General features: G+C 44.4%; 1 protein-coding gene across 1 annotated transcript in view; it reads left to right on the plus strand.

Moving 5' to 3' along the window:
• The window catches only part of LOC147701306 (putative methyltransferase DDB_G0268948), a 115001-nt gene that overhangs the window by 80809 nt on the left and 18949 nt on the right, over positions 1–15243 (plus strand). Inside the window, exon 6 of the mRNA XM_086928619.1 lies at positions 6293–6430. Coding sequence (XP_086784745.1) covers positions 6293–6430 — 138 coding nt within the window. The remainder of the gene's footprint in view (positions 1–6292; positions 6431–15243) is intronic.

Here is a 15243-nt window from a genome sequence, read left to right on the forward strand (position 1 = left end):
GTTTATAATATATTGTTTTTGTGTCTGATTGTAGTGCACGGTTGTGATTTTTTTTTCCCATGGGATCCCTATGGGTCCATAGGGGAAACTAGAGGGACAGCCCCCATAATTCATAAGGCCTCCAATGTCCCTAGAAAAATGTAAGCAAAATTGTAATTCCTTTCTTTGGCTTTTGCCTGCCACTACTTCCTTTAGGATTTCCATGGTCCCTGAGTGGGTACCAGCACTTATTTTATTCATTTATAACATTTTTGACTGCCCCCTCATCCCATATGGTGCCCTTGGGCCCCGGAGTTTTGCCAGCAATTTGTTAATGTATTTAGCTCACTGCCCAGCCACGCATAGTCTGCCGGGTCTGGTGGCTCAGTGGACTAATGCATCCACTGCAGGGCTCTGTGTGCGACCTCATGGTCACGGGTTCAAATCCCGGCGGGTCCACTCAACCTTTCATCCATTTGATGTCGATAAAATGAGTACCATTGAGTTGGGTAACAATATACATCTGTTATTACAGTGCCAAGCTGTCCCTTGCTGGGGTGAACGTGCGCTTTACAAATACACCTGTTATGTTATATTATAGTATTCTCTTCAATAATTTTATTGCAAATGTTGTAATTATATTGTCAATGATGTCAGAGAAGATGCCATGCGTGATGTAGTATGTGGGACAATTAGCAGTGCAAGGTGAGGACGGAACCTATAGTTGCATTAGGGCATGGGTTATAATTACTTGTATAACTATAACTATTACTGGTGCTTCCAGTTTAGCTAAAGGTTTTTGCTACACTGACCAGTAATGCCTAGCAGTAAATAAAAAATAAATGAAAGGCACATATTGAAAAAATACATTCTTTTCTTAAAACAAAATTCTAAATTCCTATCCTTTCATTCTGTAACACCCTCACTCCCTTCCCTAAACCATAAACAAATCCTGTCCTCAACTGTCCTTGCCATTCTTACTTCCTGCAACAGGCCCACCAAATTTCTGGTATTGGCACAGCCAATCAGTCTGGTGCTTGCTCTGGTCTATTATCGTTCCCAAAGTTGGCTTAATTTGGTAATATTTTTTATACTTTTTTACCAAAACACTTAAAGATCGCAATCCATGTGAGCATGCACATGCATACACACAAGGGTAGGATTCTTGGAAAGTTTTTGTAATAAATTTGTGTTTTGCAATGTGTCAATGAATGTCAAATGTGCATTTCACTGAATTGAGCAAAAGGGACATGGGTCATTCATACCATATGCCAAAGCATGGTAAGAATGTGAGAGGCAGCGAGCGAGGGTGTGAACGAGATAGAGCAGTCAATGAAGGGAACCCGTAAAAGAAGCAAAAAAGATCAAGTATAGTTCATATGATAGAAAGATATTGTACTTAAGTATGGTACTGTAGGTATGTTTGTTAGTAGTAATACATTAGTTGTGATGAGTAGATATTGTAAGTAGGTAAGTTAGCAATATAGCGGGTAGGCATGGTAAGGCACACGTGGTGACTTGGTTGCTTAAGGAGTTACACCATTTCTTTTTGCTGATATCTACAATTTTTCATTATTAAATAATTTCCTAGAATTCTTGCTTACAAATATATGGAATTGCACTTAAGTGATTCTCGAAGGTGATCAAGAAAAGGGAATGTGACTGGTGAAAGTTGTGATTTTTAGGGAGTGATGTGTGTGCTGTGATACTAATCTGTGAGTGGGATAAACAACATAAGTGATGTCAGTAGTGTGTGTGTTGTATATGAAGTGCAGTGTATTAAATGAGTGACATTAGTGGTGTGAGTGATGCGAGTGATATATGTTGAGTGGTTGGTCAAGGATATGTGTGATGTGTGCGATAAGGAGTGCGATGCCGGACCGTCAATAAAAGTGACGTTCTGGTGGCACACAAGGGCTTGTAGATGACTTCTTTAGCGTATTAAGTACCAATAGTTTTATATTGCCCTGTGTAGCAATAAATAATGAGTAACAGCTTGGAGCACATGCCCAACCTCTGCTAATCCAAAGTATGCACCTGGAAGTCCCACTTGTGCCACGTTACCAACCATCAGACTGTACAATCTGAACACAATACTGTCAAGGAAACATGTAGGACACGGGAGAAAAGTTGCATTCTTCAGTGAGTTCACAATATTGTAAACCATGATTGAGACAGCAGAAGATAAAAAAAAAAGAATTTTTTTGCTTCAGTGTCACAGGCAGAGAACAGGGAAGCTGCTGGAGGCTGCAAAACTGTGAAGCGCATAAAGAGTAGCAGGTGTCCGGCGTGCTGTGAGGCAGGTGGCTTTAGCTAAATGGATGCCACCCCAGTTTAGACTCCGACATAAGCAAATGAGTCTTTTTTTTGTTGTTGTCCTCATTAGCCTCTTTAATGGAAAAGAAAAACAGTAAATGTTCTTCTACCGGCACATTTAGTTGGGTGATGATGACCTAGCCTCATGTGCTTTTAACAGATAGGGAAAAAACCAGAGAGATCACAGTTTGTTGGACCCTTGGATTTGATGTCCTTCTCCCGTTTTTTTCTTCTTTATGCCTCCACCAACTCCTATTCCAGCCCGAACTGCCAAGCAAGATCCTGCCTGGACCAGAATCAAGCATTCTGGGACCGGTTTCGGGGTATCACCCCTCATCAGCCAGGTATCTTGAATCCAGTGGCAGATTGATCAACGGGGCCCACGTCTGGGGATACCCAGCACACTTAGGGTGAGAAAGCAAAAGACACAGAAATGATGGACGGAATGTGAAACAAATCAAACATTCACCACCAATCAAGAGATCTGGGTTAAATCCATTGTTATTTTGCTCACCATTCCACCACAGTTTAGACCCATCCATAAGCAAATCAGTCTTGACCTTGCTCCTCGTGTGAACAGTCCAGTCCCAAACTGCCTATCAAGGTCCTCTATGGACCAGAAACAAACATCCTAAGATCGGTGGCCAAAAAACAATGGATTTAGGCTCAAATCTTTGTACTGGGGGTGAATGTTTGACGTTGTTCAGCATTTGCATCAATTGTTCTTTTTTTTAATTGTTCTTCAGACTCAGACTTTATGGGGAGTGATGCTTCTTATTGCCATCCACAAGAGACGTAAAAGAGGTGTGAGGTTTCTGCACCTGGCTGGTATGAACCCAACTTAAGTAATAATCATTAACAGACGAAACAAGAAGGACAATACCTAGAAACGTCCTCAACTTTCCCAGCATTCTGCAGCTCCCTTACCATTAACCAAATGGCTGTGCACAGGTCAACTAATCAGACATTCCTGCCCAACAAAAGGCCTCATGGACTTTTAAAAGATAGCCCCGTCTCTATCCTCTTCACTCCAGTGTCTGCATTTCTTCCCTCCACTTCCTTTGGCTGCGAGCCCAATCCTCATCCTCCAGTTTGTGCTGAGCCGGGCAATGGGTAAACAAAATGGATGTCACTGCCGTCAAATAATAATTCCCATTATCTCTCGGGGAAACACCAGCAAGAATTGTTATTTCCGGCCCTGCTATCTCCTACTGCACATAACAAGAAAATGTTAATGGGGTTCAATATATTTTGTTCACTATTCCAGTAGAAGCTGAAGCTCATTAATTTCTAAAGGAAACATTTGAGTCAGCGACATTGTATTGTATTGTATTGTAATTGCATTTGTATAGTGCTTACTACCCCTGAGGAGGCGTCAAATCGCTTTTTTGGCGAGTAGCATGCTACTCCGGGACCCATTAAGGATTAGTGTTGAATTAGTATGTGAAACATGCAAGTAACATTTAAGGGGTGGATATGTTAGTCAGTTATTTAGATTCGGAAGGATAGCAGAAGGATGGAAGAGGAAAGCAGGTTTGTATTTATATAGCACTTCTAACCCCTGACGGGCTGTTGAAGCGCTTTTTTTGGCTACTCCGAAAACCCATAAAGAATTAGTATTCACATCCAGTTGGGTCCAACCCTCAGCACCAATACATAGATTATACAGGACTTCAACGTATTTAATGGCATATTTTATTGAATTGCATCTTTACAATGACACATTATAGATCTATTACCTTCCACTCCAGTGCCTACTAAAAACGTATTTCTCTTGCTGCCTTAATATGAACTTCAAATGTTTTTTTTCTTTTGAATTGCCTTCATTTTGCAATGTCCAGCTCATATTTTTGCCTTCTTGCCCTCAACCTAATGTGTGGTCTCGCTGCAGACCGCTCCATCTGTCTGTCACAGTCCACATTGTATACATTACTGCATAGCAACAACCTTTGCTCATGATTAAATGACTTTCTGTTGAATGTCAATTGCTTTCTTTGCATTAGTGGCTTTCCTCCCTAGCATGTGTGTGTGCCTCGCCTGGCGCATAGCTCCTTTAGTCTTCCTGTTGATTGGTTGGCTAAGGGGTATCTTTCACCTGTTGACATCATGTAACTACTTATGTCTGTTTTTTCAGGATCCATTACTTGTTTAACACTTCTTGCGAAAATATTTGTCAGTGTGTGCTTTAATCCCATGGATTTCCCATCTTTCCCCCTCCTCCCTCCTGCCTAATGGGCTGCCATTTGGCCTGGTGATAGGCCAAATGGCAGCCCTCATGATGCCTTAGATGTCATATTTCTCCCTTCCTCCATTGCTCCACTAAAATATGCTATGTGCCAGATTAAAATTTTGATGATACCCTTTGTAATCCCTCGTGGTGGGGACAGAATTAAATGCTTTTAACTTCACCAGCATTTGCGAAGCTGAAAGCTATTAGCTGCACCCAGTCATGTTGAATACATAAAAGACAATGAAAACAAAGTTTTATATTTTTCAAAGATAGCTGCCATGTTGCGTGACCTAACCTGCACTTTTGTTGTGCTGGCCCAACTCAACAACATTTTTGGTACGTACTAAGCCATGCAAAGCCACTTTCCAAGGCTTTTGCATGGTTTACTAAATATGAAGTACCTCAAGGCAGTGCATAGCACTGCCTTGTTTTACCTTGTGTTGGGAAGGAGTTCCATGGTTGGAGCATGTGCATTCCCATGCATTCATCCATGTATACCAGGGAATGCATCAAAATGCTATGTCTTGCCCATTGAGGCATAAAAGATAAAAATGTTTTATATTCTTATAACTTTGTGTGGGATTTTGATTGTGTGGCATGTCTTACTTATTTAATGTATTGGTGTTCTTAAATGCTTTACATACCTGTTTCCTAGTTGCCAGCTACCAAGGGTTGAGCAAGGGAATACTTTATGGAGACCTTCTCTGGACCTTATAATACATTGGTGGCCTTATTGCTAGAAGTAGGTGCAGTCGTACCCTTACTACTAATTTACCTTCCAGCAAAAGGATTACCTCAAAACCGAGGACCAGATGTAGAGTTGGGAGGAGGTAACAGATATTGTCACATTCATTCCACTACCATGGCTAGAAAGGTACTTTTTTTCTCCAGATATATTTTTTTCCTGAAATTAGAGGATTTCACTTGCCATTCATTATGAATCAATTAGAACAAGAGCTCTGAGCACCTGCGATCTTTAGTCCTAAAGAAAGCTCCAGCAGTCCTCCGGTTCATTAAATCTTGTCTTTAATCGATTAGCACCTTTCGCACAAGCCAACATGAGTATCGTCTTTCCGTAAGTCACCCAATGACTTCCCCTGGGCTGTAAACTCAAAATTCTTCACTCTTCACAAAGTTTATATCTAAATCATATGTACTGTATCGTTGCTAATTATAATTGAAATGAATTTCTCACTATCCGATGTAATTTCTAGGCATGATCAGTTTCAATAAAATCTGGCTCGCGCCCTTCGAGTGTGGGCCAGTGTCTCTGATTACCCCAGCACAGCACGTGGAACCGCGTAATTTGAATGATTACTTCATTCGAATGACGTGGTTCCACACACCGTGCTGTGCTCAGAGTTCTTGTTCTAATTGATGTTTACTTGGTGATGTGGGTGGACATCCCTACTCTTTGGAGGACTGCATGGATTGTTTATATTTAACTTATTATGGATACTATGTTCCAGTGCGCCTAACTCCTCTTATTCACCCATATCAGTTCAATCATTAGAAATCAAGACCTTAATGTAAAATAGATTATTTCAGCAAAATTCGTTTCTTCCATTTCTTACTACCCTAACAAAAGAAACGTTAATTTTGGATTCCAGGCAATTTTGCAGTTTACATAATTTAGACCTTATGTTTCTAAGCCAGGATCTCATATCATGACAATCACAATCAAGTTTTCATAATGAGGATGAGATTGTCTGTCTATGATGAAAGTGGAAATCTACGACTCATAATCTCTTTCTTGCATTTTTACAGAGTTACTAAGATTTTGCAGAAGCTCACCATGTCTATTGAAGCACTGATGAGGGCGATAGAGTCAACTTGCATGTATCAAAACTTCCTCTTGACAGAACCAGAAGCTGCAAAAGAGTTCCTGCAAAAACTGCAAGAAAGGTAAGGAAATGCGCTTGCTATTGTATCACAAGGTGAAAGTTATTTAAGACATCTGGCAGGCCTTGTGAGCATGCATCAGAGTACTTGGTATTCTGATAACAACTTCCAGTAGATCACAAGGAAACTAGGGACCTGGGAAATGGGTATCTAGGAATTCTTAGAAGCTTTCACTATAACCTTCAGATTTTGGTATTTCCTGTTTCCATGTGCTTCTAAATTAAAAAAAGTGAGTGAGTCTGTGGCCGTCAAGTAGGATAGACCAGTTAGGACTCCTCGGCTTGTGTGTGTTAATACTTTCTATGTTGTAGCAAGGATGCTATGAAGGCACACTATTTAATTGTAAACAACAGCCATAATTAGGGTGCATTGAGTCCATCACACCCCCGTGCCACATTGCCACTGCATCTTCTTCACTTATGCTAGCTAACTCCCTGTGGTTTTACTGAAAGAATAAACAGATGCAAAGCTACCTTGAAGTCCAGTGCCAAATAAGAGAAGGTCATCAAGTTCAGGTGTTCCCTTTGCATCTTGATGCTTGGGTTGATGCATTATTGATCAGGAAAACAAACTATATGTACTAAAATAATAAACTTTGTTTATACATTTCTGTAATTAAAAATATGCAAATATTCACATTCCAAATATTAAAAGCTTGCTCAGTTGTTTTTTCCTTTTCATCTTCACGTCCTAGTAACGAAATTATAATCTGGATACTACAACTTCAAGTACTAGAAACCAGTTATTGATGAGTAACTCATGCTGATTGAGCCAACTTGAGACATCTGCTGAAGCCGCCCTCTTTTTTTTAAAATAAATTTCTATTTCAAAAATAAATTGTCACTTTGAGTACATCTTCATAAGCATATACGCAATATACATTAGACTTTAGTATATAATAATGTTTGAGGGTTCACTATTTGGAAATAAGCAAAGAAATTCAGTTATTTCTTAAATGTCTAAAACAGACAAAGAAAAGGAAAAATTGAAAGAGAAAAAAAAGGAGAGAGAATCAGACCCCACTTAAAAGAAAAAGAAAAATCACCAAGGGGAACGGAAACTAATGAATAATAGAAGATGTCTTTACATGCTAAACAGTCTTCTCTAACTGGTAATAGTAGACCACATTTTTAGCTGCCATGCTTGTCTCCTTTGCCCCCGCATTTTATGAACAGAAGATTCCATGTTGTATAGCGCTAACATGCTAGATCTCCAGTTAATAAATGTTGGGCATCCAGACTAATCCACTGAGATGTTATACATAATCTTAGAATGGCCATAGCAATGAAAAGAAAGCAGGTCTCAGACCTACCATGGGAGTCTCCCGCCTTATTGCTTTCTACCCCAAGGATAATCAGATCAGAAGTGAATATTATAGGAGTAACAAGAATCAGATTCAAAAAGTGACTTGTATCACTTAAAAAGAACGCCAGACCATGACACGCATAGAACATGTGTAGAGTATCTGCTCCCTAAAGCCCACATCTGCTACACAAGCTTCCCCGAGAGCTAGCCCACTTAGGAGTGTTGGCGTGGGTATAATGTAAGTTGAAAGCAGACATAAAATGCTGAGTTTTCAAACTTCTGGATATGAGCGCTCAGTTAGGTAATTCCAATGATTTCCCCATATTTATCCCTATTTTTCCTAGCTGTCTTTCCCAGCTAGTATTTTGAGCTATTAAATCATCAGGGATCTCAGCCAGTAATGCATGATAAATTTCCCCAATCCGTGATTGTTTTCGCAGCAGTTCAGACCAATAGTTCCCAGATTATCGTTCACCCCTTGCAATCTAAAGCCTAAGAAACTCCGAATCTGTGGAAACTTAAAACAAGCATTTACAATGCAATGGTTTCGCCTTTGGAAAAGTTAGAGCTATTGGCATTGTAAATGACAAAATTTGTATTTATGTGTTGGTTTTGAAAACAGATAAATAAATGGCATTGTCATTTACATTGCCATTAGCTTAATCTCTTGCAAATCCGAAACCTATTGTACCCTACGGACAACAGCAGACAGCAATTACTACCACACACACACATCCAGAGCCACACACACACACAGAGCCAGCCACACACACCCAGAGCCAGCCACACACACACACACCCACACACCCAGAGCCACACACACACACACACAGAGCCACACACACACCCAGAGCCACACCCAGAGCCACACATACCCAGAGCCACACACACACCCAGAGCCATACACACACACCCAGAGCCACACACACACACCCAGAGCCACAAACACCCACCCAGAGCCACACACACCCACCCAGAGCCACACACACACTCAGGAGAGCAAGCACAGCGAGGGGGCAGGGAAGCAAGCACAGCGAGGGGGCAGGGAACTAAAAGTAAAATACTAAAAATAAAATATTCCATGTCGCAATTAAAGTTACCATCAGCCAGTCACTGGTTAATGACTGTAAAAACATCATCATCACCTATGTACCGAAGGGAGGAGTAAAGAACCTCAGGATGCCCTTCAGTGTAAAAGTCTTCATTGGCTTAGGGTGCAGGTGGGCCTTACTTTTGTTTGAGCAAATGATGTGAACAGGCCCTGTCCCGTCCTGATGCTCTGTTCAGGACGGGGATGATCAATAAAATGATAATGAATTACCATGTTATTTTTCATCTCTGGGGGTTTGGGGATAATTTAAGTGTGGCAACACTCCTCTGCTACAACAGAGGAACTGTCCCTGCGTTCTGCACCAATAGAACTTATACTGACGAGGGCCCTGGCACTTATTTTACAAATTAAGCACTGGTCGCCTAGCTATGTAGCTATGTAGCAAGGCTTTGAATACCGGTGGGAAAGAAGATGCATCGACTGTCAGTCCTGCCCACAGACCTCAGGGCAGTGACTAACCAAGGAAGGTAGATAATGACCAGAGTCAGCAGGTAGGTATAAACTGAAAATACACAAGTACCTCTAAAGAAGTTGGTACAGGGTTTCCCCACCCAGGTGCTGGATGAGTGTAGGGAGTGTTCCTCAACTTCAGGCTCAGAACTTGGGTTGATTAATAGGAAAGAACATGGACTGAGGTGGGCACTTGCATGTGAGAGCTGGGAGCAATACTAACAGCCCAATATACAATACATCCCAAACTATCTGCTTAGAACAACAGAAGCACTATTAACTACCAGTTATAAACAAACACCATTTTCTTTACTATGCTGATGAAATACCTTGTAGCAGTCACAACAGGTCCAGTGTACTCATGCTCACCATACAGTGTATTCCTGCTGGAGTACCCAGGCCTGGTGGTATACTGGTGGGACCACTTCGAAAGAGATGGTGTCTTGGAAGGAGAGACCCAGATACTGGTAATACCTAGATAGAACAGCCTACACAGAGGGTTGCTGGAGATTCTGACACAGCCCAGTGAGAGATGGCATACCGTGGTGGTAGTAGAGAAAAGCAGGATTGAGGATGCAACAAGTCAGAAAGAGAGGGCTGCGTTAGGATTCTGGTAGAATGCTAATGGCAAAGACAAGGCAGCACAACATTCAGAAAGAGTGGCATCTCTCCGTACAAGGCCCTGGGAAAAATGCAACACTTTTGAGAGTCTCTGCGGTCTGCGAATCCCTTTGAGGCACGATGACCTTTCCACGCACAGCAGCTGAAGCAGCCAAGATTTCCTGGGTAGTAAATGCAATGGCAGAAGCTGGATGGAGAAACTTGCTGACTATTGTCATCCCATCTAGAGGGAGTGCATTGAGTCGTTTGACCGCAACAAGGTGTCCAGTATTCCACATGCACTCTTCAGTATTCCAGACTGGCAGGAGTTCGTACTCAAGGCCTACAGTGAAACAGCACACATCCCCTGTTTGCCTAATGCACAGGAATGAAGACATCGAGCCCTTAGCTGCAGGGGCTGGTGTACTTTCCATTTCCCACACCAACATAGTTGGACAAAACCTGATATGGGAGATGTTAAGCAGCATTTTCTTGGATTTGTTGGAGGTCATCGTGATACAGGGAAAGAATCATATGCACCCAGAGGCTTGCCTTTGCTTTCAAAACACTAGGTCCTGGCCATCCACAAGAACATGCATGCAATCCAATCCAGGGGGAGAAGGGGTACCCCGACAGCCACTAGGGAGGTACCTAAGCACCACAACAAACTAAAATACGACTGTTTCCCTAGACGGTATACAAAAGCACTCTTGTTGCCAGTAAACAAGGTCGCACCATCACCTGGGCACATGGGTCAGCCCTACACGCCACACACAACACAAGCAGTAAAATTATCAACGCATTTTCAGAAGACAGTCTGTAGCATTAACAATTCAAGAACGAAACAATTGGGCGTACTGACTGATGCGGGCAGAACACCGCATGTAGCAGGTTAACCTACGTGTGATGGGAAAAAAAACGAGAAGTCAACGAGGGGCGCACTGCGCAGACAGGGGCAATGAGGCCGGGGCAGAAAGGTGGACAAGGAGTATGAGTGTGGTGGTTCAGTTGGTATTCAAGTGGGCATGCAGGACGGGGAGTGGGCGGGTTTGCGGGAAAGGTGTGGCGAGCTACGCATTTGTCTGCGGGGTGCGAGTGTTGGGGGCGCTGTTTGGAGGGAGGGAGGGGACAAGGGTGATTGGGTGCAGGACATGCATCTATGCAAAATGGACGGAATTAAGAAGAGATATTACAGGCAGATCACAGAAGGGCGCCCAGCAGAGTGCAAGAGATAAGATAAGGTTCATGTTGCTGAGACTAGGACAATAATGAGCTTGGATGCAAGAACGTGAGCAGGCGCTGACTCGAAGAAATTCTACTTGGGTTTGGGCTCTGGGGGATGGCAGGGTGCAAAAGCTGAAAAGGGGTGGGAGACAGAAAGGGCGCCAAAGGGAGGGGGAGTTGGGTCACCAACGCAGGCAGTCAAGTAAGACACGGCATAGGGGGTAGTGACAAGGAAGAAGGGGAGTGGGAAGGTACTGGGGGGGATGGGGCACCAACACGAGCAGCAAGGAAATAACAGCGGGGGGAGGAGGGGTGCTAGGATAAGGAAAAGAGGGCCGTCTTAGTAAAGGAAGGGGGTAAGATAAGGAGGCAGGTAGGGCCGCCTAGGGGGCGGGCTGGCGAATTGGGTCAGTATGGTGTGGGTGGGGGCTGCTTCACCAGGTATGCCAGGGAGTTGTGGAAGCCTCCTCCCCCCTCCCTCCGCCCTGTAAGTGAAATATGGAGGCAAGGGTCAACACAGCAGGGCCAAAGCTCCACGCATCTACGGAGTCAACAATATATACAGGGAGAAGGATGGGACTGTGGGAAGGGAGGGGGGGGGCTTATGTCCAAAGGGGGATGGGGGGCAGGCAGAGCTAGGAGAGGATGCCTATTCAGGTCTCAAAATGGGACGTCGGGCGGGATGGGTCAAGGCTGCCAGGGTACTACTTAGAACGTAACGAAGGGCAGTGAGCGAGGGGGGAGGGGTGTTTAAGCGGGGAGCGGCAAACGCGGTTCGGAGGCTACTGTGTACAAGAGCAGTGGTTGAATGAAGGGACGGGGCATGATGGGGGGGGTGTCATGCATGTGCCTTTCATCCTTCTGGGGCCGATGGAACAGGAGTTACTGCCCCGGGCGCTGGGGGGGGGGACATCGCGGGGGTCGGGTGCTGTGGAGGCACAGACAAGGGTCCTCGGGGAGGCACGGGTGGGATCGTGGCCGGGCGATCCTAATTAATTATTTAGTTGTTTAGGTGTTTATCTAGCGAGGACCTTACCCGAAGGCATCAGAGTGCTTGGCAGTGGGAACAATAATGAGGCATGAGGAGAAAATGACAAGTGAACACTTGCAAAAGGAGGCGTGGAGTTACGGGAGGCAATAGTGGATATAGTGAGTGAGCGGAATACAGGAGGTAGCAAAGGGTGCAATATAGGAAGAAGAGTGACAGGGATACAAGAGAATAGGAAGTGCAAGGAGAGGTAGGATACGGCAACAGAAGGCAGACACTGAAGAACAGGAAGAAACGTACATAGTCAAAGTGGCACTTGTGCAGGTATTACAAACTAACATGAGGTGCGAGGTAGCGAAGAGCGGATGTGCAAGACAAAAAGTGACTCGTGCCGGTTGCAAAGGACAACGGGAGGGGTGGGGGGGCGGGATAGGAACGGACAACGGGAGGGGTGGGGGGGCGGGCGGGAAAGGAACGGACAACGGGAGGGGTGGGGGGGGGGAAAGGAACAGACAACGGGAGGGGTGGGGGGGCGGGAAGGGAACCACTCACCTGGACTTCCTCGGCCGGCGGACAAAATTAGTGGCATGGAACGCTCCTCATGAAGGACTGCATGACACGGCCCTGGCTGTAGACGGACGGCTGAGACCCACGGAGAAGGTGACCCGACACGAGGGAAGGAGGAGGCGCACGGGGATGCACGGGACAAAGGTGCAGGGGACATGGTGATTTCTACTATGGGGGGGGGGAGGGCCTGTGCTCGGGAGCCTCGGGACGGTTGATCGATGCAGGCTGCTTCCTCCTTCCGGCTCTCTCCGCCTCCTCCTGCAATGACGCGGAAGGGGGCTCGGCCGGCTGGGCCAATCCCAGCGCGGCCCGGGCTTGAAGGCGGGCGCTTCTTCCTCCTCTCACTCGGGGCCGCGGCGGTGAATACACGGAGCAATGCCGGGTGGGCACCGGCCTTAAATCTAAATATTAAGCGAGGTGGGCACTCGCTCGGGGTACCACAACAGCGGCAAGGTCCCTGGCAGGGTAGACACCTGCCAGCGGACAAAATAATCGAAAATCAGGTGCCGGCAATGCCGGACCAGATTCGGGGGCGTTCCTGGCTTTTGGCTGACGTATCATGACGTAGCCAAAAGCCAAAGATTCTCGGGAACGCCCCCGAATCTGGTCCAGCCATGACGGACGCCTCTCTGTTCCAATGGCTAGCCTCCATTTATGGAGCTAGCCAATGAAGCAGAGGGGCGTGTTCAAGTCACCCATACTAGAAACTACAGATTTCTCTGGAGGCGGAGCTTACAGCTCCGTTCCCCAGCGAAACCTAAAAATCACTCCTGGAAAGGCCAAACTTCTCTTGTAAAGACATAAATGAGGCTAATTGGCCTTCATGACAGAGGTCCCCTAGAACAGTGATTCCTGCATTGTCCCAGCTCAATTTAATTCAGTCCTGAAATATAGTTGGTAGAAGCCCACTCGCCAAAAAAGGGGGTATATGCATTGATGTTTGGTATCATAAATCTATGTTGAATCTTCCTCCAGACTCAATAAGCGGATTGAGCTATTTTAAAAATTGTTGTTTAATATGCATAGTCAGTGTGTATGTCTCCATTTGAACAGGAAAATACCCAATAGTATTGTCACTAAGGCTTCCTTGAAATGTTTGTATTATGAGCATAGGAAAAAAACGGGTACTCCACAAGGAAAATGGCTAGGGATAAATTACGTATTTGCTCTATAAACATCTGTGGCCTCAATTTTCCCCAACAAAGGAATTTAATTGCTAAATTGATTAGGCATATGCAATTAGAGGTGGTATCTGAACAAGAAACACATATACCTTGATGTAAACGAAACTGGTTTAGAGATCTGGCCCTCGTCCTATTGGCTTTTACACGTCTACAGGGGGGTAGCAATTTTGGCAAAACATGGAGTTAAAATTTGCAAACGTAAGAAGGAGGATCGATTGGGGCGATGGGTGATCCTGGAAGTGGCCATTAGTTGTGTTTCTTTCACAATTTGTCCCCTGAATGGCTCAAACATCGATGATCCTGAAGCTCTGAATTATCTGAGTGTTGAACTAGCTGTGTGGCCATCTCCGCTGATTCTTTGACTTTAACATTTAGAGAGCAGTTTCAACCTTGTTGGTAACTCCTTATACTCGGGTAGAAAGAGTTAGGCCTTTAGAGCACTACAGGGGTTAGTCAGGGAATATGGACTAGTGGATGTATGGCACAGACAAAGACCGAGGGATTCGGGTTTTACTTTTGTTTCTGTGCCACATAACAAACTAGTTTGGCTGGATTATTTTTTTGGTTCATGTCAAACTGCTGAAAACACTAGTATCGAATTGTATCCAACAATAATTTCTGATAATAATGCGCTAATAATGTAATACAGCGATACAAATGTCAGTACCACATGCATAAAGTGCTACTAGCAAATACCCGTTCATGTCACTCCACAAAAATACTCAGTATTTTGCATTCATAATTGGTTTTGTATGGTCTGACTGCCAGGTGGTAGCAACTGGATGTTATTTCATTGTTTCAAGATTTTACTTGTATCTCCAGTGGGAGGCTGTGGAAGAAAGACTATCAACCTCTCTATAGTAACTCCTAACTGGGCTTCTTGATTCATGGTTTTGGGAGTGTTCTGTGTTGTAATACTGGTGTAGTTGGTATGTGAGCCAAAAGGGGATTTCTTGGCAGATGAAATAGGACCACAAGTGTGTGTCTGCACAAAATGGTGTGTTCTGCACAAGTTATCCATATCATTCTATGGCCATGTAACATGGTTAGCCTTTGTTTCTTGGGCACAAGTCCCAAAAACTCTGGCTGGTTGGTGGGGCCTGAATGTTATACAGCTGCGCCTCTTACTCACTGATCAATTGTAAAATCCCTTGTTTTGATTGGGTTGGAAGTAGCTGAGATTTTCCACGCGTAATTACAACGGAATGCAGAGAGCTGGCGGACACCGCAAGACCCATTAAAGAGGACGGTAGTCCGCCGTGTAAGGGGCCACTAGCGACGTTTTTTGAAGGATTGTCCCTGTTTTACCAGATAGGAAGTGATCTAGTCCTTGGATGTTTCTGGAGACTACACTTTTGTTGGAAGAGTAGTTCTCTATTCACCCTTG

The sequence above is a fragment of the Lissotriton vulgaris genome, chromosome 7 (assembly GCF_964263255.1).
Source record: "Lissotriton vulgaris chromosome 7, aLisVul1.2, whole genome shotgun sequence".
NCBI lineage: Eukaryota > Metazoa > Chordata > Amphibia > Caudata > Salamandridae > Lissotriton > Lissotriton vulgaris.